The sequence below is a fragment of the Ambystoma mexicanum genome, chromosome 2q, assembly GCF_040938575.1.
Source record: "Ambystoma mexicanum isolate Mex_15411 chromosome 2q, UKY_AmexF1_1, whole genome shotgun sequence".
NCBI lineage: Eukaryota > Metazoa > Chordata > Amphibia > Caudata > Ambystomatidae > Ambystoma > Ambystoma mexicanum.
The window spans coordinates 86,497,939-86,525,459 of record NC_090924.1 but is presented as its reverse complement, the minus strand read 5'-3'; the positions used below and the strand labels follow the sequence as shown (position 1 = coordinate 86,525,459).

Genomic DNA, 27,521 nt, shown 5'->3' with positions numbered 1-27,521 from the left:
TAAAGGGGAGACCTGCAGTAGACTTGGAGAGATTGGTGAATTAGCCTACTGCTTGCTGGGGGGTTCAGATACAGGGAAGAACTAGATTTATTTCTGCTCCTCGTTGGTGTTTACGTATGTGGCAGATACATGGCCTTTGGTTGCTCTCAACGATCCAACCACATGGGCGTGTATACCAAAGTGCTAATGGCTAGTTCCCAGAAGAAATTGCTTGTGTCAGTCAATGGGAGAAAGTACAATGGGTTTTTACTTAAGCGATATAACCGGGGGACCGCTGGGGGGGGTGGCAGAGGCATTACTGCGCCAGGTAATGCCCCAGGCCAGTTAGAAGCCTGAGCTTTAATGATAGCCCCGGGCATTATCTCTCCCAGTAATGACCACCCACCACCCCCTTGCAAGGGTCATATTACTATTAGTATTCTGGCACATTTTACCGTGATAATATTGTTTTTTAAGTTGAGAAACGTATTTTCAACCTTAAAAAACTACAAAACAAGATGGCCCCCATGCATCAGGGAGAAGGGCGACCTACACGTAGTCCCTTCTCACTTTTCATGGTGGCCATTGCCGCATCAGGGATGCGCCAAGAAAACAAAATGTTCCTCAGCTCCAGTGAGGAACCAGGCAGCGCAAAGTAAGTGGGGCACGGTGGGGGGGGCGGGAATTGGAGATGGGGAAGGAGATGCAAGGGAGAGCACACTTACCCAATTCCCGGCGAGGGAAGATGGCAGCCTCCAGCTCCGAGGAGGCTCAGGGCAGGGGTTTTACTGTGTGGTAAAGCCTCTGTTCTGGGCCTCCTGATTGGCTGGGAGGTAGCCATAGCCCCTGCCGCGGTACTAAACAGAAAGTCAGCAGGAAAACAGCAAGCTTCAAATGGTTTGCCATTCTCAGGAAGCATTTGTAACCTTTTCTGCAGGTGGTGCGGATCAATTCTGAGAAAGGGTGGCGGGCTGGAGTAGATCTATGGCCACCCTACACAAATCTTGCGCAAACCCCACATTTTTTCCAGGACATCATATAATTTCAGTCAAGTTCTAGTTGAGAACTGTAGGCCCTAAAAATATATGTAAAGGAACTGTAGAATAGAGGACGTGGAAACAAAAATGCCCTAGAATTCCTAGTGCCACGCAGACACTTGCATAAGCGCATGCATGCTTGAACACCACGACATCCCCGATAGATCAACTTTCCTTCCCACAACATGCATTCCTCCCAATGCCACTAGCAGCCAGATTCTCGCTCCTCTTCTGTTGGCATCTTATACTGTGAAGGTGGTTCAACATTAACCAGAAGCTACACAGATAGTAAATCAGAATATTTATAAATTACATCCATCAGCGGGCAGGATCAGATGTGTGCACACCTGTCAGTGTGTGCACATGCATGACATTGCATATGTAAAGTGTCCCCTCTTTGCCCAGCTTCCTCTTTCCCCTCTTCCCCCATGTGCTGCCAGTGCCAAGGCTGTAAGAGTCGGGAAAGGGTGGGAGCTAGCAGCTGCACCCTGGCAGGCGGCCCGCTCTCGCTGGGCATCTTCACATAGTGTAGGAGGCGGCAGCTTGTGGTTTGAAAGGAAGAGTGGGTCAGGGCCGGGCAGGCTCCCTCGGAGGCAAGAGGGGTACCCGAAGCAAGCACATCCTCCTATTGCAGTTCATGGCTCAGTCACTGGAGGACGGCAGCGCAGTCTCAGGCGGTGTTTCTTGAGGTGCCCAGAAGGGACAGCGGTGCTCCAGCCTCCGCCCCCCTTCGGTCCTGTTGTGCTTCATGCACCCCGCCTAGCACGCTGAGCAGCAGGCAAAGGCAGCGACTGTGGTCACGCGATCCAGAGTTGGCTCTAAGAACAGTTTTCGATGTTGGCCAGAAACCTCTGGGCCCACCATTCTTCCAGGTCAATGGGTACAAAATCTGAAAGACAAAAAAAAGAATGCATGAAGAGTTAAACGTCAAGCAAAATGTGCTGGTCGACAAAGACATAAAAACATTATTTAAAAGTGTATTTTAAGCTTGCCATAGCAACAATCATACAAATACCAACAGCAGGATATTATGGTTTGTTTCCTAATCGACTGGGTTGCCCGAGACGCAAGCTCATGAGACAGACCCTACCTTCTACCCTTCCCAACACTGCACAGAGAAAGACTACATGGCTCGACCCTGAGTCATTCTTTTATTTCCATGGCTACATCATTGGGACCACCTACTTTTACCCAGAACCGCCGACCTTCACCTCCATCTCCACTTGGCATCACTGAGGCCCTTTCCAACACCAATGGAATGGTTTGTTTTTGTATCAAATTTGATTTTCATGAATAATGTGATATTTTTGTTACATTTCATTCTTGGGTAATCCGTAAGTATATGCACTGCGCGGCTAGTCCACTCCGCCTGCCATGCACGTGTATCCTGGAGAATTCCTTGCTGACTGAATTCGGGAGTAACACTGCAGGGCGTGCTTGGGATTGCCACTGTGCTTACATGAAGACCAGCATACTTTAGGTAGGTGGTGGCACTGTGTAAGACAGGTGCTGTTGGAGAAAATGCAGTGTTGGGTATTCCCTTTCCCTCTGACTCCAATTCCCTATGGACATAGAAAACAGACTCATTTTTTGAGCCTCTAAAAGAAAAGGAGAGAAGTGGACATTGGCATTTGACAGGTGACCTACCCTCCCAATTCTCCAGGCTTCTCCCAGTTACATAGTTGAACATGGACAGACTGTTTTAGGGTGCAAGGGCTTCGTGTGGTGTCCTTTTACATAGAGAAACTGGCGGGGCATCTGAGGGCTAGCCCTTTTAACCACCAGTTTGCAAACAGTGCAGGAACTACGACCTGCTGATTGACAGCAGATTTATCCAATGAGCAGTCAACGTGGCAGAGTTGAACATGTAAGTGTGGAATTTGGTTTTTGCGTGTATGCAGGTTTTCGAGTGCATGCATAAGAATTAAGAGAGAGAGAAAGAAAAAGAGAGAAAGAGCGTGTGTGCGAGTGTGAAATGTGTATGGGCCAGGTTGAGAGTAGGCGCTGAAGGAGGATTGGGGCTGCAATAGTTCCTTGAACATGGACATGGAGCGATCTCCTTACTCGTATTACAATGGCATGAGTGCACGATGGGCAACGTGAATATACATTCACCCATGGCAAATACTGCCATGTAGAAGTGCTGCAGCATCAACATGATTTCTTAAAGTGGTTGTAACAGAATGCCACATGGGAGGGTATGCTATCCGGATCTTCTTTGAGTTTCTCTCCCAGAAAATAAGCTCCGATAAACAGACCCCACTTCCCAATGCTCTATAGTCAAACAAAAAGTCTAACATACATGCACTTTAGCTTAGCCCAGGTTCCTGGCACACCAGCAGCTGCAATGTGATTTGGCAACATGGTAGTTACAGATTAACAGGTGTATTCCTGAAACACGAATTACATTAATTCCCACAGTCATGAGCTGCCTTTAGCAGAGTGAAATCAAGATTCAAAATATATATAACAGTGGGGGGCAGAACTTTGGTTAAATGTAAAACTAGATGTAGTACAATATATAGTTAGCGGCCTAAGGGGAAATCCAAGTAGCACTACCAAAACCAATCTGGTGTAATTTTATTATCAACAGATTTCATGCGAGCAGCTGTCAGGGGCCTTTGGGTATTGCTGTTTCACCGCCAATAAATGTTATCCCCATCCCTGAACACCCTTTTGTTCTCGGTTGGGAAGCCTTGACACCTTCCCAGGGGGACAGGACATTCTCCAGGGGGTACGGTGGGACCTTGGTACTTCAAATGGATCCATGCAACCCAATGGGGAAGTCACACCAGGGGGCTTATTGCTGGAGTCACCTTGATCTCAGGCAGAGAGTAGAGGTTGGGGGAAAGAGTGAAGTGTAGCTGAGGAAGAGATCTGTACACTGAAAGAAGTGTCTTCCACCCCCATCCTGAAAATGTCTAGGCCACGCTACCTTCCTAAGATCCCCCTAAGTTCCTGCAGACAAGAGTCTGAGAGTGGACACCAGAAGGCACAAACCTTTCCAGAAAGGATTGCACCCTTACAGAAGACTTGGAATGGGCCAATCCACCATGGCTGAACTACTATATAATTGGTTGAGACCCGCACCCTTAGTAGAATCATCTTGGAAGAACCATCTTGAAGAGCATTTCACTTGCACCTTGGGGTAAAGACTTGCCAAAGTCCCCAGACATTGGGGTGAAGATCAGGATTTCCAAGAGGTGTACAGAGCCTCTTCCTACCAACTTTAGGGAACATTTGAATTGACCTGCTATTAGAAGATCTGACTGCTGATTGAACACAGGTATCCAGGACACTAGCTACTGAAGTGGCACACTTGGACATGCCCCCTCACCCCCCCAAACAGCCTTTATGGCTGGGAAGGGCAGAAGCCAGACTCACTTTTCTTCACAGATCAAGTGTAGGTCTCAGAGCAGCCAAGAATCAAAACAGTGTTCGACTAGGTCTGCAATTTTGTACTGTTTCATACCAACGCAAACGCTTTCAAACATACTCAAGTCACTGCAAAGACCATAATGGAGCTGCCTTTGACACTCTACACTTTGAGCACCTATGAGCCAGCTGCAGAACACATCGGCTTCTTTATTGCTGCTTGTTGAAGTGCACCATGCTGTCTGACTCAGTCTAGCTAGCTTGCCACTGAAATCAATCGATGCCCCGAGACCCCATTGAACCTTCGAAAACGTGTGGATATCAGCACTACTGCTCGTCAAAAGATTCGAGCCTCAAGATGTTGCTGCTTGTTCAACTGCACTGCGTTGCCTAATACCATCAAACCAGCTCGACCAACTCAAACCTGATTGGACCCATTAGAAAGTACCTAGAAGTCGGTCTTGACACTGAACTCCTTAGAGAATATATCAAGGCTTCTACAGTTGTTCTGTTCCCCTGCCCTTGTCCAATAGGCACTAGTGACATGCAAGAAACCACGTATACCTTTAAAGGTACTGTCAAATTGAATGTCTGCCAAGGCTATTTATATACAAATCCCTGCTCTTCACTGCCCAGAGTGTACTTCCATTCAAAAGTCTGCATTGTGTGCATTTCCTTACAGGCATGGGTTGGTGGCGTTTAATAGTTAGTCTGTGCTTTGAGTTTCAAGTTTTATTTGTATAGAACGTTGAGTGGATATTGTTTATTTTGGTACCAACTGCAACATTGTTCGGATGTGACCCCTGCTGCCTTACACCCCCTCTTGCAGAGAGTAGCTTGGCCCAGGCTACCATACAGAGGCAAACAAGGTGTACCATACCTTTACGATTGAGAGGACTGCTGGCTTAGTAGTAGTGTGGGGCCGAGTAGGGGGTCTAGAAACCACTACTCATCCGTGTACTCCTACAGCGCAGCAGTCATTTCGCACAGTGGCCTTGGTGCATTATGGGCAAAGCAAACAGCATGTTCTTAAGTGACAATACTGGCATGTATTTTTTACAGCCAGCATAGACCTTTTTATTACAGTGGCATTACTGGGCAGAGCCAGCATGAAAGTTTTATTACACTGATAGAATACTGGCATACATTGGGGCAAAGGCATGATGAAAACGCATTGGAAATGCTGTGTAGCGTTGGTCACTTGTTATTCATTGGATTTATTTAGTGTGTTACTCTATGGAACAGATGGTAAATTGTATGGCTTTACTAAATGTTTCACAAAGGGGTGTTCTATTATACCATTTTAACCAATTCACATTCATGGAAAAGTTAGGCCTCCCCAATGAAAGTTGGCCAGCCGCCACTCTATAGCCTTGGATTGGATGAAGATACACAGGACAGAGGGAAGAAGTATCCATGCAGAATGAAGAATAGTACTTTTCGGCGCACTACTCTGGAACGGTTGCACGTTAAGCGGGACTGCTTTGTGACGTTTATGTTTCAAGTTTAAAATGAGTATTGAACACCCCAAAATTATGCGCAGGCACTACAATTAGGTCATTATATATCAATACCTAGCCAGTAATTTTCTGTTGCTTACATGTGTCCAGAATCACATGCTTTGCATAGGCTGCCATCTAGTGGTTGGTCCAGAGAAGTAACCAAAAAAGTGATGGGTGGAAGGTTTCGTTTGAATACATCTGAACCACTGGCACTGCTCTGGGCAACCCCACACCACAGTTTTGTAGCCCGTTTGCGACATTGCAAAAGGGGTCCAGCCATATGCAAATCAGTCAGGTACTGCCACCAATGGTAGCAGCACAGCCTGAACTGCTAGGCCAGGTCCCCTCTTCACAGAAACACAAGCAACCGCAGACATGTTTCGGCCTTGTTGGGCCTCCTCAGTGTAGGTGCAGCATGGTTTCCTATGGCGCAGCGAACAAGGGACCCACGTCTGGGCATACCCTCTCTCACATAGGGAGACACACTATATAACCAAAGTCCAGAGTAGTACACCTGGTTTACTTCAAAAGTAGAAGTGCGTTGACAGGGGCGTTCCGGTTCCAATATTCCTACCTATTCCGATGGACCATCATGGATGGATGTCCTCAGACTGTTTCTCGACATGAACAGCAATATTTGAGTCAAGCGTGAGTGTCTGTTCCTCAGCTTCCATGTGGGGAGGCTGTGTGGGATACAAGCTGCAGGAAAACAATTACTGGGTAAGAAGTGTTCTTCTGAGGATTAAGATTCGGTTTAGACTTGTATGCTTTTGAGAGCTGAAGGAACTGTAGGGTAGAACTGTTTAGGTACAACTTATCCTGGGAGTCAGTTCTCGCTTGTGTCCACACAATAGAGTTGTGTGAAAGTGTCCACATTACTCCAAGTAGCTCCCCTGCAAATAGTGGCCAATGATGAAAACATGCACTAAAAAAAAAAAAAACTCAAGCGCCCCCTGTGCTTCTTGGGTGAGCTTTAGGTGTGAAACAAAGGTTTGTGTGCCAACATGTAACAGAATTCAATAAAGCCTACAATCTTTCTTGCAGAGTTAAATTTACTGACTGATTACCTAGGGCTTTAAGTGGGCCGGGGCCAGCCAGGGCCGGGCCCGGCAGTCTCCAGAAAAGTCTCCTGAGCTGGGGCCTTACCGGGGCCCACCCCCGACTAGCCCTAGCCAGCCGACACGTCAGGCAGCCTGTGTAGAGACTGCACAGTTACACGAGCTGCCTGCAGGAGTTAACACTTGCAGCATTGCGTTTTTTTTTTCTAAACCGAAGTGCTGACACCTGCGAACAGCAGGCGTAACCGTGCAGTGCGGGCTGCCTCATGTCTGTGTACTCTAAACAGGAGGAGGGCTGGACTGCCCAGCTCTCCTGTTTCGAGTAACTAACTAGTCATCAACCAGCATGATGCTGGGTGATGACTAGTTACTCGAAAACAAAAAGGAGACTGGGCCCTCGTGCCCTCCTCCTGTTTCAAGTACAGACCTTTCATTCAAGAAGCCCGCGTTAAAACGGGCTCCTTGAATGAAAGGGCTGCCTGAGAGCTGGGACACACTGGTGTCACACCTTTTAGTGCGCCCAGCCCATTCTTTTGTTTAAAAGGAGGGGCTGGGCGCATCAAAAGGTAATAATGCCAGTGTGCCCCAGCTCCAACTTTTACTAGCCCTTCCCTAATCGAGGGGGGGGCTCTCGTTAGGGGGCGTGTCCTTGGGCCACACCCCCTAACTAGCCCCCCCCCCCTCGATTTCCAATCCGACTTAAAGCACTGTGGTTACCCCTCCCTTCATCGTACAAAAGAAGGGACTGATTTTATGCAGTAACTTTGTATGTCTAGATAGGACATAACCACTCACATTTTTGAAGTGCCCATCTCCCCTTGTTTTCAGAAATTGAAGAAAATCGTACTTCTATCACATTTGACATGACGTTTCGAAATTAATGTTGGAGGTAAATGGGGATAGGTTCTAAAACTACTTTAGTTTTATGAATTGTAACAGAGGGTTCAACTACTGAGCGTTTGAAGTTTGCGAACTCTAGGTCGATGCGATTGCAGTGAGGAAAGCCAACTTGTGAGATCCGTTAGGGAGGTCTTCTGCATAGGCCCCAAGGCTGGACCTGTTAGCCTGTGTGGTACTGTATCTAGATCCCCAGCCTGTTGCTGGGGGACCCACTGGAGTGTACAATGATATTTCTCATTTCTTTGGCCACAGGAGCTTTCCACCAAGACAGTGTCAGGAGGTAGTGAAAGCTGCCAGGGCTGCCAAATGTTCCTTAAGCAAATTGCAGACTAACCCAGACTTTAAAAAGGAACGGGAGGTAGGTAACTACGGGGCAGGACGATTTGGCGCGGCCAGTTCGGCACAGGAGACATTTGGGCGCTGCCATTTTGCAGCGCCCAGTTCGGCGCAGGAACGTTTCGCCGCGAGGGGTTCTCTGTGATGTACTCAGTAGACAGATCCTGGCATGGCACAGGTGCATGCCATTTAGAGGAGCAGCGCAGAGGAGTCCTGGGCACTGAAACTGGCAGCCAGCATATCTCTGAGAAGGGACATCTCTCTCCAGGCGAGCACACCCTCGGCGGCGCTGCACCAAAAACGTAGTGTCATCATTTTTTTTGTAGCTGTCCATTCCCGTCTTTATGTGTTGTGTGTATGGAGTTCATGCAGGGCACCTCGCCAGTCACTATTGTGTACAATGCATACTTCTTTAAACGCTCGCAGCTCAGCAGACCAAGCGTGTTCCTCATTGCAAACTGTGTCGACTGGCAGCTCACCAAAAACCTCCACAGCTTAAATCCTCCTTTCCCAGAAGACCGCCAGGATCGTGGCTCGATCGACTGCTTGCCACTAACCGCCCCACTCGCTCTGCGCCCCCCGCACCCTCCCAGCTCGGCGGCAGTGGTCGGTGTGAAAACAATCTCTCCTTTTATGAGGCACCATGTGATCTTGCCCAAAAAGAACCCGATCTCTAACACCATTGATAGACTGTCAGATACACTGGGTGCAATAAAAAATAAAAAATAAAAATCACTGTGCATGTCACTGCTGGGTGTTACGAGGACAGGAAATCACCCTCTACACGGGACAGTCTCGCTCACAATTTGCACAAGACATCCAGGCACACTGTGTGGCGACATCTATGTGCTCAGTAGTGACAGGTGTGCTGTGGAGTCAGGTGCTCTGCTGGGGTAGTTTCCCTGCGGAGGCAGGTGCTCTAAGTGCAGACGTGGTGTGTGAGGGCAGGTGCCATTCGCAGGTTTTCCGCGCAGGCATGCGCTTTTAGCAGGCTGGAACTCTATGGGGAAAGTGTCTTATGGAGGCAGGCGCTCTAAACATTGAGGTGCTGTGTGGAGGCAGGTGTTCCACGGAATGACGAATGAAACTGGTATTCGCTGGATGGAGGGTCCTCTATGGAGGCCAATGCTCTCGGAATACAGGTGTCTGTCAGCCCCTGAGGTGGGCTATCCAGGTAGATAGTCTAGTCTGATGCTCTACGCGTGCAGATTAGGTGATCTGGCTAGTCTGGTGTTATCTCGGCGCCTGTGCTGTGCAAGCAGCTGTTGCGGGCTGCTGCTCTACTCGGTGTAGGCAGATGCGTTACGCAGTGAGGTGCACTGTGCAGGGAGGGGTTTTATGCAAGGATGGGCCGGGATGCGTTGTGCAGACAGGCGCGCTATGAAGGGGGATCTCAGTGGAGGCAGGATCTATGTGCGTGGAGGGGCGTTCTGTGCAGGAAAGTGTTCTCTGCAGGAGGGAACTCTGCCTGGGTAGGTGTTCCGTGCAGGCAGGCGCTCTGTCCAGACTCTACAAAGAGTTTTACAAAATATCATTGCGGTTATTATTCGAGACTGCATGCGAGTGCCGCCACCCACCAGTAGAAGTTAATGAAACACTCACATAGTTTGGCGCGAGGGACGTTTGGACGTGGCTGCAATGTCAGCCATGTCCAAACGTCTCTTGCGCCAAATCGACGGTGCCAGAAAGGCTTCTGCGCCAAAATGGGCATGCCGAACTGGCCGTCACGCCGAAGCAGTCGCACCAAACTGGCCCGCGTTGGAATGGCGGGGCCAAAAAGGGGTGTACCGAGGTAACTATGTCTGCTGGAAAACCATCAATTGGACTGATCGGTTTCTTTGTGCACTGGGGTACGAGCCACCTCCATTTATTGAAATATCAGTGTCTTGTATTGATTCCTGGCCTCATGTAGTATGTTGATGCAGCGCTGAGGCAGATTCAAAAGGACCAAACCATGACCGCAAGAGGCAGGCTGCCAAGTTCATACTTTGTGGTTTGGGGTGCGTTATCTGCTGATTGTGTGGTGTCAACAGGTGTACAATTTGCTTGGAGCTTGAAGCGCCCAGTGTGGAGGCGAGGGTACCACACTGGCCAGGCTCATGGTGGACCAATTAGGATCAAGGCCAAACTCTAGTGGGGTGATTTGTGAACCCCTTTTCCTTTTGGGACATAACCATCAGATGGTCCTTCTCGCTTGCCAATTGTGAACATTGCCTCGACAGTCCCTCCAGAGAGGGCATGTGTAGGCGCTGGAATGGAAAGAGGAGTACACAGGACGCCATCATTCCTAGCAGTCTCCTTACTGTGCGCATTGCTATGGACTGGTTGAGCTGATGAAAGGGAGTTGTGCCCAGAAAGGCCTGGGCCCTGTGATGGCCTACCCATCACAGATTGTAAACCCTTCTGTACAGAGTACAGCGTACGCCACTGCTTTTTCCATGTTGAAAATTGGCCCTTTCGAACTTTTTTGGACTGACTTGGAAGAAAGCTCGACTTTTGCACGTTTACTGTTGGAACCCCAGTTGGTGAAGGAGGCCGATGGTCCTGGATGCGTTCTCCTCGCATTTGCTGGTGCTTTCTCATGTTAGGAGCCAATCGCGTAGATAGGGCTGTACTGGGGTCTTCTTTCTTTCTTCTTTGTGAACACACAAGGTGGCAATGCAATCGCAAAAGGAAGTACATTGAATTGTTACTGCTTTGCGCCAATTTTGAATCCGAGGTAATTCGTTGGCCCCGAAACAAGGACATACGCAAGTGTGCATTTTCTAAATGTCCAGAGTCACCATGAAATCCCCCTTTTTGAACAGTGAGATTGCCTCTCGCTGTGTTGTCATTCTGAAGGTTGTGGCTTGACAAACGTGTTTGCTGGGCACAGGTCAAACACTGGTCTCATGGTTAAGTTGGTTTTTGGTACTAGGAGATTATACGGCGTAAATATCTTTTATTGTCGGGCACCTTTTTGATGGCCCCTTCTTGGAGAAGTGTGTTCACTTCATCATATAAGATAATGACCCAGCAACATTCTGCGGCGTGGTGGTTGATCACAGGTTTTCCGAAGAACTCAAGCCAGCAACCCAGAGTCAAGCTGAGCACCCTCTTGCCTGTTGTGATCCCCTCCAATGCAGGGGTCAAGCCCCCTACTGGAGATACATGAAAGGGGACCTGCACCTTGGAGTATCTGCTTTGAGGAGGCCACTTTCCTTGCTGATGCGCGTCTCTCCCTTCCTTTACCACGACGTTGGCCTCCGAGTAGAACAATACTATTGATCTGACCTGCCGATGTGATCTATACCAACTCCCATAGGTAGTTTTGGGATACTGCAAGGGGGGGATGATCTGAGGCCTTGGGCACAAAAAGTGCATCTAGATGGGGCCATTCCCCTGCGCTCAAATGTTTTGCTTGAGATCTGGCCAAAGGTTGTGTGGGTCTTGTGCTCCTTTTTCGCCACTCAAGCATCTGGTCGGTGGCTTGGCCGAATAGTAAGCATCCATGAAGGGTTTATTAGTCATAGTCAAATATGTCTCCAGTTCGAACCCTGCCCCTCTGAGCCAGGAATGTCTTAACCACTGTAGCTCCTGCTACATGGCGTGGTGCTGTCCCTGCAGCATCCAAGGCGTTTTTAATGACGGTATTTGACAACTGCTGCCCCTCAAGTGCTGTTCTCTTGACCCGAGCTTGCAAGGCCACTGGCAGACCTTTTATGAGTGTATTGAGGCCATCCCATTCTGCTCAATTACATATGGCCATTAAAGAGGTTGCTTTGGCTACTTGTGTGTTGTATGCAGTCGTAGTTGCCATTTTCCTTCCCATTGTATACATTTTCTTAGAATTCCTTTCTTCAAATGTTAGAGGGGAGGAAGGCCTTTTTTTCTGGTCATTGTCACAACTAGTGAATCCGGAGTAGGCTGGCCCTGAATGCAGAATGTGTCTGAAGGGGCTGGTTTGTATTTGCTCTCAATGCAAACGTTAACCACCCTTGTAGAGGTTGGCTTTGGAAGGGACAGTGCAATACGAGTCTCAACGGATTGCATCAAAGGGATGTCGTATGACACAGTCTTGTGTTCTTCTACAGTCCTCTATAAAGTCTATGTCCTCACCTGACTCTTGAACCTGGATAGCCAACCTTGCCGCTGCTCTTTTTTAGCAGCCATGTGTATGCCAAGTGGCCATCTGAGTGGTGGCCCACTGTCCACCTGTGGCTCCACAGGGTACTCATCTGGATCCCCAGGTTTTCTTCAGTGGGGAGGGGGGGGCGAGTCCTCCTCTGTCTTCCTCTTCCTTCTCGGAATCCGCCATTTGTTCCTCAAGGACATCAGGCATCAAGGTGGCTAAAATCCATCTGTTTTTTAGATGGTGTTGACTGTAATGTAAGGAAGGGTGCACACATTTTGCTTGAGGTTTGTTCTCTTTCCTTCCAGAACACTGTGGAAAGGCTTCCACTGCCATACTGCCTTGCTGGGTCGTGCAGGAAACCCCATTTGAACATTGGAGCTCAGTCTTCCTCTTCTTGGGAGGAGAATTACCTTTTCTCCTCTTCGAAGAGGAGTGGAGGAGCCCCTTTAGTTGTACCGTTTTGGCGAAGGACTCGCCCAACTCCAGATGGCAAGTGTTCTGTGGACCCTTTCCTCGTGTGCATGAAGTTGCTTTGGGGTCTGGCATGGATTTGGCATGCGAGAACCCGGATTACGGTCTTTTCTTGTATGTGTCATGTGAGGTGTGTGCACAGGGCTTTATAGATGTTGCACTGGAGTGTGCTGATTGCTCTGTGTTTTTAGGCCCAGAAGCCTCAATCCCACGTGAAATCAATGTCACAAACATTCAGTGCCAATCCTGTTCCTTCCGCGCAACGTGTAGCCTTTCCTTTGATGAATATTGTTCTGTAGTCATATGGTCGCCTGGGGAGATCTTAATAAACAAACCGGGCAGGCCCTTTGGAGCTGGGGACCAACTGCAAGTGGTTTGGCTTTAAACCCTCTTTTGTACGCTGCCCGGGAATGGCATCTCTCGTCCCAGATTCCATGACCTTGATTAACCTCGTCAGAGGCCGAGGATTATTCTGCGCCACCTGTACCTGCATGGCGTAGGAGGCCCAGTACTTCATTCTACGATCTTCGAGTGTAATTCATTGAAGCGCTTACACTCTGAACTGGTGCCCTCTGCCTGGTCCTTTGGAAGGCAATGGCTACACAGCATGTGTGTCCTTCTGAAGGAACTTTGTGCTACACTTGAGCAAAGCTTTAAAGGGAGTATTCTCCATAGCTGAAGGTGGAAACAGAGCAACCCGTTCATATGGGTGTCTGGGATGTTCTCAATGACCATGGGACCATGAAACCGTCATCCCCACACGCCCAACTGTGCGTCTGGAAGGGTTGAAGTGACGGTCAGCACGGATGTGAGGAAATTGACATTCATTCGAGGGCTGGTGCTGATCGGTGATCACAACAATGAAAAGCTGATGAAGTAAAAAAAAAAAAAAACAAACACAGTTTTCACGCCGACTTTTCTTGCGACTAACCTATGGCAGAAAACCAAACAATCTGAGGACCTCAATGTGTGAGGGGATCATGGGTACCTGTACATGTAGGGGTGGTAGTGTGACAGGAACGACCCTCTTGGCACTCTTCCTCCTGAAGGAACCTGCTTGTACTACTCCGAGCCAACCAGCAGCTGAGCCCAAGCAAAGCATGGGAGTCTAAACAACTTCCCAAGACTCAGAAATATCTCTCTGGTATGTGTGGGACTAGAAAGGGGCTTCCAGGTCTTTCTTCCATTGCCCTTTACTGCGTGTCTTTCCTGCATGTTTTTTTCAGCACTCCCCCCTCCCCCCACCTCACCTGTGATCTTCACATCCTGCGCTCTGCTTTTAGAAAGTGGGTGCCCCACTATACCCAAGTTATCTCCTAGTTAGCCCCCTCCACCTTGCCCGCACTACTTTTGCTCCATTCTGTTAGTTCCTCCCCTTTAATTATTTTTAAATTTTATTTCGTGGACATTTGTATGGTTCTTATACACAAGTGTTTCCAGGAACCACAAGACAAGATGGGTGGGGGGGGGGGGGGACGACAAGGGAAGAACAAAAAACAAAAGACGGTTATATTGGCCTTGTGACAATCCTACCGTGTAAGTGCACGTCCATGGGGTGAGGGGGTAGAGGGAGAAGGCAGGAGCAGGGGGCCCCCGGGGAAGGGGGCAGGGAGGTGCTGGCAGGGACAACCAGGCAAGGGGGAAAGGGATGAGTGTGGGGGGGCAGGGTGGACAAGTTGGGCTAGTCCAGGAAAGGGAGCCCAAGGCCAAGTGCTGGCAAAGAAGGCAGGGAGGGGTCTGGTGGAGGGGGATGGTCTGGCCCATGTATGACTCTGAAGGGACTGGTCCCCAGTCATAGCCGCAGAGAGGTGAGAGGGAAGAGGAGAAAAGGAAAGGCTTGAGAAGTTTCCAGAACTTTACAAGATGTGGCTCAAGTCGAATGGGGGGAGGGGGAGAGGAAGGCCATTCCAGAGGGAGGAGCCAGCTGCAGAATGAGATCTACCTCCCACTCTCTGCTTGGAAAAACGTTCCCCCTGCAGAGAGTTGGAGCCAGAGGAACAAACTACTCTGGTTGGGAGGTATTTAGGGAGGGGAAGCTGGATGTAAAGAGGTCCCAGGACCCAGATGGCCTTGTGGATGATGCAGAGGGTCTTGAATGTGATCCTTGTGGTCACTGGGAGCCAGTGGGGAGATTTTAGGGCAGCAGAGATGTGGTTCCTGGGCTTGAGGCCAAGGATAAGTCTCTCTGTCCTATTCTGGATTAGTTGGAGAGGGCGAAGGGAGTAAAGAGACAGACGAGGTAGAGGCGGTTGCAGTAGTGAAGCCTAGAGAGAACCAGGGCTCTGGAGACACTGAGCTTCTGGGGGAAGGTGAAGAAAGGCAGAATGCCCCTTAAAAGTTGGAACTGAAAGTTGGACTTCTTCGCAAGGTCTGTGATGTGTGGAGCGAACGAGAGAGGAGTCAAAGATTATTTTGCAACTCAAGTGGGTGAGGGAACGGGATCTAAGGAGTCTGGCCAGAGTGGGGAGAGGGGGAGATAAGGATCAGGCATCCCAATGAGTAGGATCTCTGTCTTACTGGCATTAAGGCAGAGATCACAGGCAAAGCACCATGCCTGAATAGCATTCGGGTATGGATAGCTTCTTGAAGGAGAGCTGTGTGTCGTCTGCATAACACTGGAAATGAGGTGAGAAAGCAGAGATCAGGTAGTCCAGAGGGGTCAGGTTGATGTTGCAGAGCCATGATGATAGAAACGACACAGGTAGAGTGTGGTGGAGGAGAGAAAAGGACCCATTGCTGCATCCCACCCCAGTGATCCTCCCGCCTACACCGCCTCACGCCTGCCTCCCACGACCATGGCCGCAGCGTACTAAAGGCCTGCGCTCCAAATGAAGCATGGTAAAGACCGGTCTGCCATTTAATTTGTGGGGGGATTTTTCAGTGAATGTACAGGAGTGCAAGAAGGTTGGAGATCATGATCCAGCATAAGCAGGACAATAATGCTCTGAAGATGCTGATTGGCCAGCAATTCTGTGCTGGTGCAGCAGAGTACATGGAAAGGGCGGGCACACGTTCACCTCCCTCAAACCAGCTTAGTCGGTCCTTTGAGGGGGGCCAAAGATATGATGCATCACAATGCTAGAGGTCTTCCTCTTTGGAAAGATATAGGGGTTCATTTTCGAGTTCCCCATACTTTGGTGGCAGGGACCTTTTATGTTTACGCTCAAGCCTAGAGTGGTCCAGTGCTTAATGTGTGGGGGTGTTTACCAGGGCTCAGTCCTGGCACTTATTTTTGAACCCCGGCACTTATTGCCTCAGACTCACTTTAATTATGCAGTGGTGATAGTCCGTGCATCCATCAACCACAATGAGTAGGTGCGAGCTATAGGGTCACCTCAAAAACGTCGACACTGTGGGGAGCAGCTACGGGTGGTGGCAGCAGAGGTGCCCATCCGCAGTGTCACAGGAGTGCTAGAAATTATTCGGGCCCTGGCACCTTTCTTAAAAAAAATGTTTTAATTACAAATCAAGCACTGTAGGTCCCTGCTGCCAAGGTTTCCTCATTTGCACGGCCGAGTACAAAAGGGAAAGGAAAAAAGGTGGCGTAAACACTTGTATGCCACCGTTTTGCACTCTCCCGTGCAAATTGCATAACCGCCGTTTGCGTCATGTCCGTGGCAGGTAGAGTTTACAATGGATTCCTATGGAGTCCGCCAGCTTTTTGCTGGTGCAAAAGGCTGGCGCACTCCATAGGAATCCCCAGCATTTGTGGCGGCATGAAAATTCATGTCGGTGCAAATACTAGAGTATTTGTATGGTCGGCAGGAAGGGAGCGCCGAAAAACGCATGTTAAAGTAAAAATAGTTCGATAGTGTTTCAGGGGGAGAGGGGACAGTTTAATGAACATTTGGGAAACCAACCCATTAGATCTATCTGGGGCAATAGCATAGAAAGAGGCATACCGGTCAGGCGGGACCAGAACACTGGACCAGGCCGTGCAGAGACAGCAGTATGAACACAGACCATGCAGCACTGATGCATGGAGACATGCTCCAGTATTAGGACAAGGCCACTGACCATCTGCATTGTGTAGCATAGTATACTTTGAACAATTGGAAAAAGGTCATATTTCAGCACTCTGTGGATCCACCCTCCCTACATAGGCTGAATAGGATGGAGTATGCCCTCACCCAAGTTATTTTGGCCATGTGCCATCCCCCCTGCCAACATCCCTTGGGGTTGGGGGTGGGTTACCCTCACTCCCACCAGGATTCAAAACCTGCATACATACTCATCCAGTGGCAGGCAGCAGACCCATCATCGCCACTGTGCATGCCCAGAGAATGGCCAAAGACCACACACCGGACAAAGGTGCCCAATGGACACAGCGGATGACCTGGGATTGCCAGTGCATGACAAAAGATCATTCCCCATGCAATGCTGCGACCATAGCGACTGGCTTGGGGCTACACAGTCAAAAGGCCATTGCTTAGGCAAAGTGGCCACTAAGTATGGTCTCAGCAACTGGCTTGTGAGTGCACAGGTCATCCATGACCCAAGGCCATGGAACTGAGAAAGTGGCCACTGGGCTTGGTCGACATTGACACAAGGGCTTCAATGGTGGGTGCGCAGAACATGGTCACGCGGCATGCGCTACTCAATGCTCAGTTCCAGTGGCTTGGGGGTTTCCAGTGGGCTGTAGGCCACAAACCAGGCCCTGTGGGCCAATTGGGTGGCTTAGAGCCCAAGCATGGCTGAAAATAATTCCCCAGTAGGCATCATAATATAGATAATTAGAAACCTTTGAAATGCAGTGAAAAATAGTTAAAAGGGACAATTTGGTTGCAGCGCAAAATAACTAAACTCCACAGATGTGCCCATAATGATTGCTAAAGGAACCATAACTCGGCCACAACCACACACTGCCCATGATGCCACAAACTAACGAGCTACACAAACCCAACATTCCTAAAGGACATGAGGAACAAAAAAACTCTAAGGAAAAACAGTAGTACCTCAGAATGCCTACGGTCACCCAATTTGATGTATAGGCCAACACAAAGAAAATCCAAAATGAACAGTAAAGTTTATGTTCAAGGCCGGATTTCCCCCATGTCAATCAGCACGAAAGACGCCCTGAGCAGCGCCTGCTGGGAAGGAGTTATTGATGCAGTAGGATGGCAGTGGCAGAGTAACAGTGAAGGAGAAAGTCTATGTGCCCCACACCAGAAACACGGCCCAGTGAAAATGGTGAACTGGAACTATTTGGGTTGCTGCAGAGTCCCGCCTCCTCACCCTACTTAAGAGTTGGTATGCTTGCAAAGACCAACCAAAAAAGAAAGCCAGTACCAGTGACCAGTCAAATACCTGAGCAGTGGGCTACGGATAGGATGGTGGTACAAAGATTACCAATCTTGAAATCCGGGCTGACACAAGAAGACGTACGCACAGATATGTTTTCCCACAGCCGGTGTGTGGGGAAAGGGACTTCCTTATGTCCAGGAGTTTATCTCCACTCTGATTGGCTACCGGAGTCATCAGCTTCCCAGCCCAATCTCTTTCTAAGCTACTCCCAACTCCTCCCCTTGTGGTCTGAGATTTCTCCAGGAAGTCTTCTTAGGGCCCTAAGCCCCGCCCCCTTCTCAGTTTCCATTTCCTTCCACCCAGCCACTCGTTCACTGGTCATTTTTCCTCTGGCTCACTCCTCTATCAAGAGAGTTTAAAAGGTTTTGGGGAGGGTCGCCTCTTTCCCCAATAGAGCTGTGATGCTCGCTGCCGCTGCTCCCAGCAAACATTTCCCATCCCACAGCTCCGAGGAGTCTGGTGCATATTGGTAATCCTAGACTCTTGTGCAGAACCTGAAAGAGGAGAAATATCTGGCCAGGACAAATGTTGATCCGGATATGGGCAACGGGTACCAATATACATGCACAGCTTCATACAGACCAGGGACAGGGCTCTCCCTTAACTACGGCACACCGCCTCTAGGGTCCTTGTCCCCTCTCGACCGGGTCAAACCCAGGACGGTCAAACGGGACAGAAAAGTAGCACAACTAGAAATCTGAAGTGTCCAGATGGAATAAGGAGTTAAACGGGCACTATAATCAGACCTTGGCGAATAAGACAGAAACCCTGGAAAATGCAGAGTGGGTCACCCAAATGATATGATCTGCTTTTCATAACGCGCTTATTACCCAGAGGTTTCTAAGCGCAGACCCAGAGATTGAACCTGTGGTGCTGTGCGTCGTCTTGCTTCCAAGGCGAGCATGTTGCCCCTGAGGTATCCTCCCGAGGCTATAGCTTCTTGAGGAGGCCAAAAGGTGAAGTTCCAACATACACGGTCTTCATCTGGAGCCCAGCATTGGATGTGGCTGAGGGCAATATGCAAGGACAGATTGAAGTTACTGAAGACTAGCAAGGATTTGGGCAGCAGCCAAACCTCACTGTCCGTGTACCCGACCGACAGAGGAAAGCAATCATTCTTAAGAGGGACACAGCAGAGGGCAAATAAATTCTGAGCCCGAGTGAAGCACTTACATTGTTTGGAATCAGACGGCACCAGCACAGCCCTTCATCATTCAAAGGATGATGCATTTAATTCTGTTAAATGATCCTATTATCACAGCTCTTCAAAGTGGGGTGTTGCCTTGCAGGATGCTATTGCTCAGCTAGCTGAACCCCAGAAACATCAGATGCAACAGCGAGTACACCCTCTGCGATGCAGGCCGCAGCGAAAAAAAGCCGAAACCAAATCCATTGGCAACTGGTTACTGACAAGAGCAAGTAAATCTGAAGCTTTTTACAACAACTGTGGCCTACATGGCTGCTAGCCAGAGATTTAACCTGTGGGAGGCCGAGGGGTGTTGGGGGGGTGGGGGGGAGGGCACATTTTTCTTGTCACTTGCTGTTCAGAACACTTACTGAATGCTGGGTGGAATTTGACCATGTATGGTTAATGATAATGAGTACAGATGGAAAGACATGCGAGGACGCATTCAAAATGATAATCCTGTAATTTGCAATGAAAGTACTCACTTTGAAAGCTGATAAAGAGGATCAGCAGGAGAACCATAAGCCTTTAAGTGAGATAATGAGATTAGATAAAAAGGCATGTACGCAAGGATTTGGATCTGTCCTAGTGTAGAAGGCAAGGGAGTCTTGGATTTAAAAACAAATCTAAAAAAAACGGCACAACATGTGTATTTAAATACAATTTCTTTTTGTAATCTAGGTCACTTCAAAGGAGCATTCATACCCTGAAACAGAAGAGTAACCTGATTTATTGAGAAAGTGTGTGTGGCCAAAATAATGCATGGGATCAGCATGCAGTGCAACAGGAATGGTCAGGACTCCTCCGGTGGAGGAGGTGCCGATTAACTGAAAGCTCAAGGGCAAAATGGCCTTCACTGCAGCCTCGAGGCACCTGGAAAGGTACTGCCGCAAGAGGAACAGTTCTTCTGCAAAGTCTCCATAAAGCAAAAGTCCCTAAAGAAAGTCTTTAAGGTGACCAGTGCCTGGGAGTTGCTGGACCATTGGCAGCCTCTCGGGCGCTACTGGTCTCACAGGGACAGCCTCCGCGTCACCACCTTCTCCACTGATATTTCTGCTGTGGTCAGCCATCTTGGAGCGGCTGTGAGGAAGCCGCTGAAGAAGAGACCACGGCACGATAAGACCAAGTCGCGGAGTCCTCTGTCATGAATGGGAGCAGAACGGGTTGAGGTAGCCTCCAAATTCCCAAGTGTGGGCTGTGGGAGCGGGCAGGTTAAGTTGCCAGCCAACTACAGGCTGACAAGCCACCCAGGCGACTACAAACCATGATCCCCAGTGATCTGGCTTCTCCCTTTGATCTCCTGCCACCAGTGGCGTCGCCAGAAATCGAATTTAGGAGGGGCACAGAGGGGGACCACAGACACAAGTAGGGGGGCCGCCTATAAAAGGGCAATGCGTGACATCAGAAGCACTCCTGCAGATAATCTTTTGTGCACATCAACTACCACACGCCACTGCACCTCCCCTCCCATCAGAATGTAGGCACTAAACCATTAAGTCACTAATGACCCATCCTTAGCGCTTTTGTGTACTACATTCCAATTGGAGGGGTGGCTGTTGGCTGCAGGAGGAACTTAACAGCTCTTGGTTGTTGTGAGGCAGCATTGATTTCAGCCCTGTGTGTGTGATGTGCTGGCGGACACAGCACTGCAGAGACCGTAGCCCGGGTGGGGGGGGGCGCAACGGGGGCCAGGATTTCAGAGGAGTGGCCCGACCCCCACCCCAGTCCCCTCCTAGTGACGCCACTGCCTGCTACTAATTCCCAGGCTTCCCCCTCACCCTGGCTAATCTCTCAGGTTATTCTTTTTTGGGAGTTCCTGCCCCTCCTCTTCTCTCATGCCTTCGCCCTCACCCCGCCTTTCCCACTCTCGCTAGTACGATAGTCTATATGTACCCCCAAGAAACTTGCTATCCCTTTTACCCAATGTTCCATTTGTAGCCAACATGGGTCTCTGTACTGCCAGTCTTGTTGCTCCCCCCCCACCCCATTTTCTTCAAGATCATCCCAGTCCTCGCCTTTACCTCTTTGGGTACAGCTGGCACCATCCACTCATTCTTCACGCCCGATTACTACACTCCTTTAACACCACTGTAGGCACCCTCTTCAATCCTTTGAGCACCACCTTTCTCTGCAATACTATCACCCGCAAGTTCTTGACACCTCTGGGTGCTCACCCGCCCACACCCTCCGCTGCACTACTAGCGTTGCACGGTTTGGCCAGCACTCTACCACTCCTGGTCTCTTGCTCCAGCTGTTTGGTCTCGTTTCCTGGGTCTCTCCACCAGCTCCCGGGGGCGTTTAGGGCCCAGTCTCCTGGCCCTTTGCTCCAATCCTCTGGAAGTTACTCGGGGCCCAGAGTCCCCCCCACACCCCTCCCATGCAACCATTATTAAATAAGCTCTCTTGAGCTCCCACCCCAAACACCCACACTGACAGAATGAGGCTACGCGCCTTCATATTGCTGCCTTCCTGCCTTACAGCTTCTCCAGTGAAGGAATACGCGGGTGTATTAGCTGTGATGGGGGTTGGCGGTCGGGCTGAGCCACATTGAATTTCTTACAACCCAGATATGGGGCTTGGAACCGAGTTGTCTCTTCTCTCGGGCGGCCCTCCATCTACATGACACATCCTGGCCCCGTCTTCCAGCCTAGTTCTGGGTTAAAAGAACTCCGGTCTCTCTTCAGGAAGCAGTTATAGGGATTGGCGGGAAAGGGGCATTGGGAGGGGCCAGGGAGAGGGGGCTGGACACCCTCTTCAGATCCCTTGCAGTTGGGATGTGGAGTTAGGGGAGGGATAGTCCTTCCTCTTGGGCGCTCTGTTGTAGGGTTGTTACGCCCTAACCCTACTCCCACCCTGGACTCCCAGAACCAATCTGTTCTTATTTTTAGGATAGTGGAGGCCTTGTATGATGTGGGGATGGCCGACCATCATCTTCCTACTTCAGACCCCCCCCCTTTCCCTCAGTGGATTTAGGTAAGATTCTGACCACCGGGTGAGGAGAGGTGAGCTTACAAGTCCTGGCAGTTTTGTGGGACCGCAGTGCATTGATTCACTTAAAGGGGCAGTAGATACAGGGTCCAGGGTTTCAGTGGAATACAAATACTGTGCTTTGGGGAGAAGCAGATCTCTCTTCCCCCCAGAAGCTCTACAGTTCCCAGGTGTATGCCTCCATGGTCGGTTCAAGTCCCCAGAGCAAGTGCCATGGGAATCTGTGGTGACAGGGGACCGTAACTTTCCCGCTCCCAAGTCTCGTGCAGTGCCCCCTCTAAAGCAGCATCCTTCCCAAAGTGGGCAGTGATCCATCAGGCCCTCTGTGACTGGCCCCTGCCTTGGGATGGGGGTCCAGTTAGGGTAACCAGAGGATCCTCCGAAAAAGGCCCCATCTCCCTCCAGCTTTGGGAGGTACCCAGACTCCCCCCTGGTCATGCAACTAGGGGCCCCCAGAAAATGGCAGAGGGGTTAATCACATCTCCTTGAATATTGTATGGATTATTTTGCAGAAAACCGAATGCAGTGGGCTGCGATTTCTTTATTTATTTGTAATGGAGATTTGTACAGTGCAGCACACTGCCTAGTGGCTGCCTTTTGGAGCCCTGTCTGTTCAAAGTTTGAAAAAACATTGAACCGATGGTGAAACGCATGTGGTTTAGGTACTTCCTGTGAAAGAGTCCAAGGGAATGGTGGGAAGGGTTGGGGAGGGGGGTAAAGAATGTCAAAAAGGAACCGATCATAATTAGGGCAACAGGTTACGATGCTCCTTGGGAGGGCGGTGGAGACCCACCGTTGGGCCATGAATTGCAGGAAGTGGCGAAGGCTGCCAGTGTAGCGGAGAGCCCTGCAAATTGTAGGCATGGTCTTTAGTTCACTATTGAGTTTATGAAAAATAAAATGTATTTGAAACGTTGCAGCTAAAGATCTATGAAAACAGGGACTTCAACGTGATAGTTACCATTGAGCTTCCCTCATCCTCCGGAGAAAGTGGCACGGCCCATTGAAGGGGCGTCAGGTGGAGGCCATTTTGTGGAATTTACATGTCAAACATCCGTCTTGGCTGTGCTGTCCTGTTCCCTGTGCACAGGGGCCACTACAGCTGCTCTTCTGGACAAAGCGAGCCCAGCCTTGGCTATAAAAAGCTCCAAGGCTGCGGGATTTCACCCGGAGTAGCCTTGGGTAGCACAGCCTATCTCCGAGAAGTGATGTGGCGAAATGCTCCAGATCCACCTTGGCAGATAAGAAAAGCCGCCGCAGTCCAAGTGCAAAGTGTCGGGGACAGAGCCCTCAGTCCTGTTATCCTCGGGCAGGATGAGGAAAAACCTCATGCCAACACCAGGGTCACTAGGTCTTCGCTGGTGTCACCAAGAGGGAAGTACTACTCCGGTCCCTCCACACCCCACAGGACACAGCAATTCTTCCCTCGGTCCTACCCATGCACCCAAGCCAGAACACCTGTGGGACTTCACAACACCTGTGTCCCCCAGGGAGCAGCCACCACATTCGATGCACCGCCGTAGGTACCCTAAAGGACCTTCCTAGATCCAGGGCTGCACCGACAAAGTATTCTGTATAGTTTTTAAACAGGAAGGGGCCAACAATGTTTTGCGAGAGAGACCATGCCCTTAGTATGCGTTGGTGTGAGACATGAAAGAGACCCTCCCCCCCAAAACCCCTTTGTCTGTGGTTTTCCGTCAGCACCGTGCTTAGTTGCTGGGATTGCCGCCCGATCTAGCAAAAACAGACTTCCCCTTAGCTTCCTTCACAGTGTAGGGATTGTATTCTCACATGGTCAGGAGCTTTGCCCACATCTGAAGTGTATGATCCAGGCTGACAGCTGCTCTAAACAGGAAAGGGGTTGCCTTGCACCCTCCTTGGCTCACTTAGTGATCAGAGTGGTTGTGCTACCAAAGCTAAAACACGGAGGTTACCAGGGCAAACAAGGTACAGATTGACACTTTACAACGTTTAATAAAAGCAAAGCCCAGGTTAGAAGTCTTCCAATTAAACCTTTGAAGTGTTGTGGATAGGTAAGCGTGTCTGCACAGTAGCCGGTAACTATACACTAAGAAAATCACATCTATAGGTTGAAGAAGCATTCTTAGGGTACACAGTGGGGGGGGGGGTCACATGAGGTTGCAAGTCAACATGGTTTAGCACATGAAAACTTCAACGGGTTGGGGTTCTTCTTAGAAGCACTGTGCAGGTTCATACTCCAGCACAGTCTAGTTACCTTGGAATGATCAGGGGAGCCGGTCAGATGCTGATTGGCTGAGCGGGAGATCATGCTAATGCTGCATGGTTAGAATGGCAGGGACAGGACTTGCACACTCTGGCATCCTTGGAACAGCCGTTGGACCATTTTTTTTAGCTAGTGCTCAGCAAGGGCCTCGGTACTTCTCTGCAAGTGGATGCTTGCGCTCCGAGATTTGAGCATTCAAGGTTGGAGTCAGCCGATGGAGGTCTCCGGTGTAGGTCAGTTTGCAGAGGTGAAGTCCTGGGTGCTACAAAAGGTCCAATAACATCCAGAAGCAATTGCGAAGGGACTGTCACAAAGATGGACCTACAGCTGGGGCTATGAAGCAGATCCACCCAGTTCCGCTGGCGGGAATTGCAGGGGGACGCCAGTGACGGCATCAAGCAGGAAAGCACGTCACACTGGTGGGGGTCTTTAACTCTTCATTTCATAGGTTTCTACTTAAGCAGCTCCAAGGATTAAACCCGGTCAGCTACTGGTCATCTTGGCTTCGGTGTCTTTGCTGCTTGGCTGTTGGGGTCCCCGCTGGGAGTCAGAAAGCAGGGCATCCAGGAGAAGAGTGGGTTTGATGCTTCAAATAGGTTGGTCTCGTCAAGGCAGAGGAAGCATCCAGTAGGTAGGAGGGTTGGCTTTCGCAGCCGCTGTGGTACAGCTTGGCCCTCCAGATTGCCTTTTGAAAGGTTCTGAGCCTCAGCGGGGCTTCCTCCCTCCGAACTTCAGGTCAGTGTCGACTTCCTCATTCAGGACCTTCTACCCAAGTGTTGGCAATCAACTGAAACAGGTTCTTCCACATTTATGGGTATTGGGTGTGGGGGAAGCCCAGGACATCAGTAGAGGGTTGCACCCATTCAAACAGTTAGGCAGCCACCCAATCAATGAAGGAATGGAGGCTACCACATTCTGATGTTGACGCTTCTTCCAAGCATTGCTATTGGCTATGGATTCAGGAGTGAATCCAGGCACTCGTCGCAACACCAGCCCTATCTGGCTCTGGCTCTATGGCTTTGGTCCACCGAGGCCGGCAGAGCCATGTATGTATATTGCTAGATGCACATTACATTATCGCTCTATAGTCGCAATAAGACTCTGCATTGGGATTTACGTGGGGCTCATTAGTATGCCCTTCACCAAGGGACAGCAGGACGGTACCACCTGCAATTGCAAGAGCCAGCAACTGGAGCCCTCACAGGCAGCAGTGCAAAGCTGTTTTCACAGGGCACAGTAGGGTTCATGGAATACCATGTCCCTGAGGGCGGAGGCGTCCCCCAGGATGCACATTCAGTACTCACCTCTCCGATGAGTCCTTCCATTAGGACTCGTCTGGGAGAAATTGACAAGCAAGTCAGAAGACAGGACACTGTACAAGAGAGACCGTTTAGGATGTTCATCTCGCGCCCCCTCCATTTGTTACCACCAACATGTAATATCACCAAAACTCACTCTTTAAGGATGCGCTTGATGATTTCTCAACATACTCCACTGGACGACACCCATTCTTCGGAGGATGGCCATCATCCAACTGCTCTGCCACCTGCTGCCAGGCTGGAAGGGAAGGAGAGAGAGTCAAGGACCACGGTACACCCACACCAGCACTTCACAGGCAAAGACAGAGGAAATCCACAGACAGTTCCTGGCAGACATAAAATAATCCTGGCAACTCAGTTATTGACAATACAGACACTGGTTCAGTCACTGCAACTAGTTTCGCCAATTCCGCTCCGTCTCAAAGTGATCATATATTGAACGGGAAGAGTGGAACGCGTTGGGAGCCACCAGTTGCGAGGATGTTGGTTTTAAGGAAGGCCCGTCCTTGGAACAGGGTCTGGGGCATGACAAACAATCGCAGCACCACCGCCAGTACATCAGGGCCCCCAGATCATCCCAACGCCTATATGGGTCCATGGGCCGTGGCAATGTCAAGGACCCCTTACACATTTTGCGGGGTGGTGGGGATTCGGGTGGTTTAGTGTGACACATTAGGTACATACTGTTTTACGTACTGAATGAAAGGCTTAATAATATTTACATAACCTGCGCCTGTGCGCAAAGTTGCTGTACACCCAACATGTTTTCTTCTCTTATTGTCGAACGGGTATTCGTCAGGACAGATTAGGTTAAATCCTCATGGATTGTTTTAGGTGTGTCACTGCAGGGGCACTTTCTTCCTTCCTGTCGGCACACACAGGCTAGGATCGCTTATGCTAAGCTGCTCACCTTTCGAGGTGGTGTCGGCTTGATTACACTAAGCCCGTTCAAAGGGCCTAGAGAAAGCGGCAATTCTCACAGTCCTGGTGTAATTATCAGCTTGCGCTGCGGATTAGTTCGCTCCACATTCAAATAAAAGGGAAGCCTTGGCTTCTCTTGCTGATGCTAAACTATGCAAACTCCTGTCGCAAAGCCATCTAGCGTGCCATGAACACATGGAGGGCAGGTCCTCTTCATCTTGCCATGAGCTCTTGCCTGCCAGCCTCTCTGAGAGGGCTTCCAATTATACCGACTTCCTTAGATCGGTGCAGACCGAGGGGGCCCAACACTTTCCAAACTCCTGTGTAGACCATAGAGCCACCAAAGCAGGCTAATGGGACCCAGAGGTAGCACTGCGCCAGCCTTGCCCTCTCACCGCCGCGGCCATCACAGAACCATCTGTTATAATGGAGCATGGAGGGCTGCGGTGTCCAGAAGGTAAACTTTATTCGGCATGCTGTACCTGCAATGCGGGGAGCAGTCGGACAAGGTGCCCTCCCTCCTTGACTTGCACTCCCAACAGTGACTCACTTCAGGTGTCCTTCCTGGCTCTCAGCAGCTGCACATTCCGCACTCCACCACAGCACACAATACACCCCACCATCCCAGTCTCTCACCATCCCCAGACCAAGGGCATAAACACCCAAGCTATCCAAGAAAGCAAGGAAAACTTGAGACCAATCGACCTTGAATCCCCCCCCCCCCCAAAACCCCAGGCAGTGTCCCAAAAGCAGACAGTGCCACCACACACTAGTGCAGCACGATGC

At 49.9% G+C, this 27,521-nt stretch overlaps 1 protein-coding gene across 1 annotated transcript in view; it reads right to left on the bottom strand.

Annotated features, from left to right (window-relative positions):
• Positions 1–1,304: 1,304 nt before the first annotated feature.
• Positions 1,305–27,521, bottom strand: part of MCRIP2 (MAPK regulated corepressor interacting protein 2) — a 128,801-nt gene continuing 102,584 nt past the window's right edge. The window contains exons 4-5 of the mRNA XM_069646918.1: positions 25,951–26,052; positions 1,305–1,905 (exon numbers count right to left, since the gene is read on the bottom strand). Of these exons, the coding sequence (XP_069503019.1) occupies positions 1,835–1,905; positions 25,951–26,052 (173 nt within the window). The 3' untranslated portion in view covers positions 1,305–1,834. The remainder of the gene's footprint in view (positions 1,906–25,950; positions 26,053–27,521) is intronic.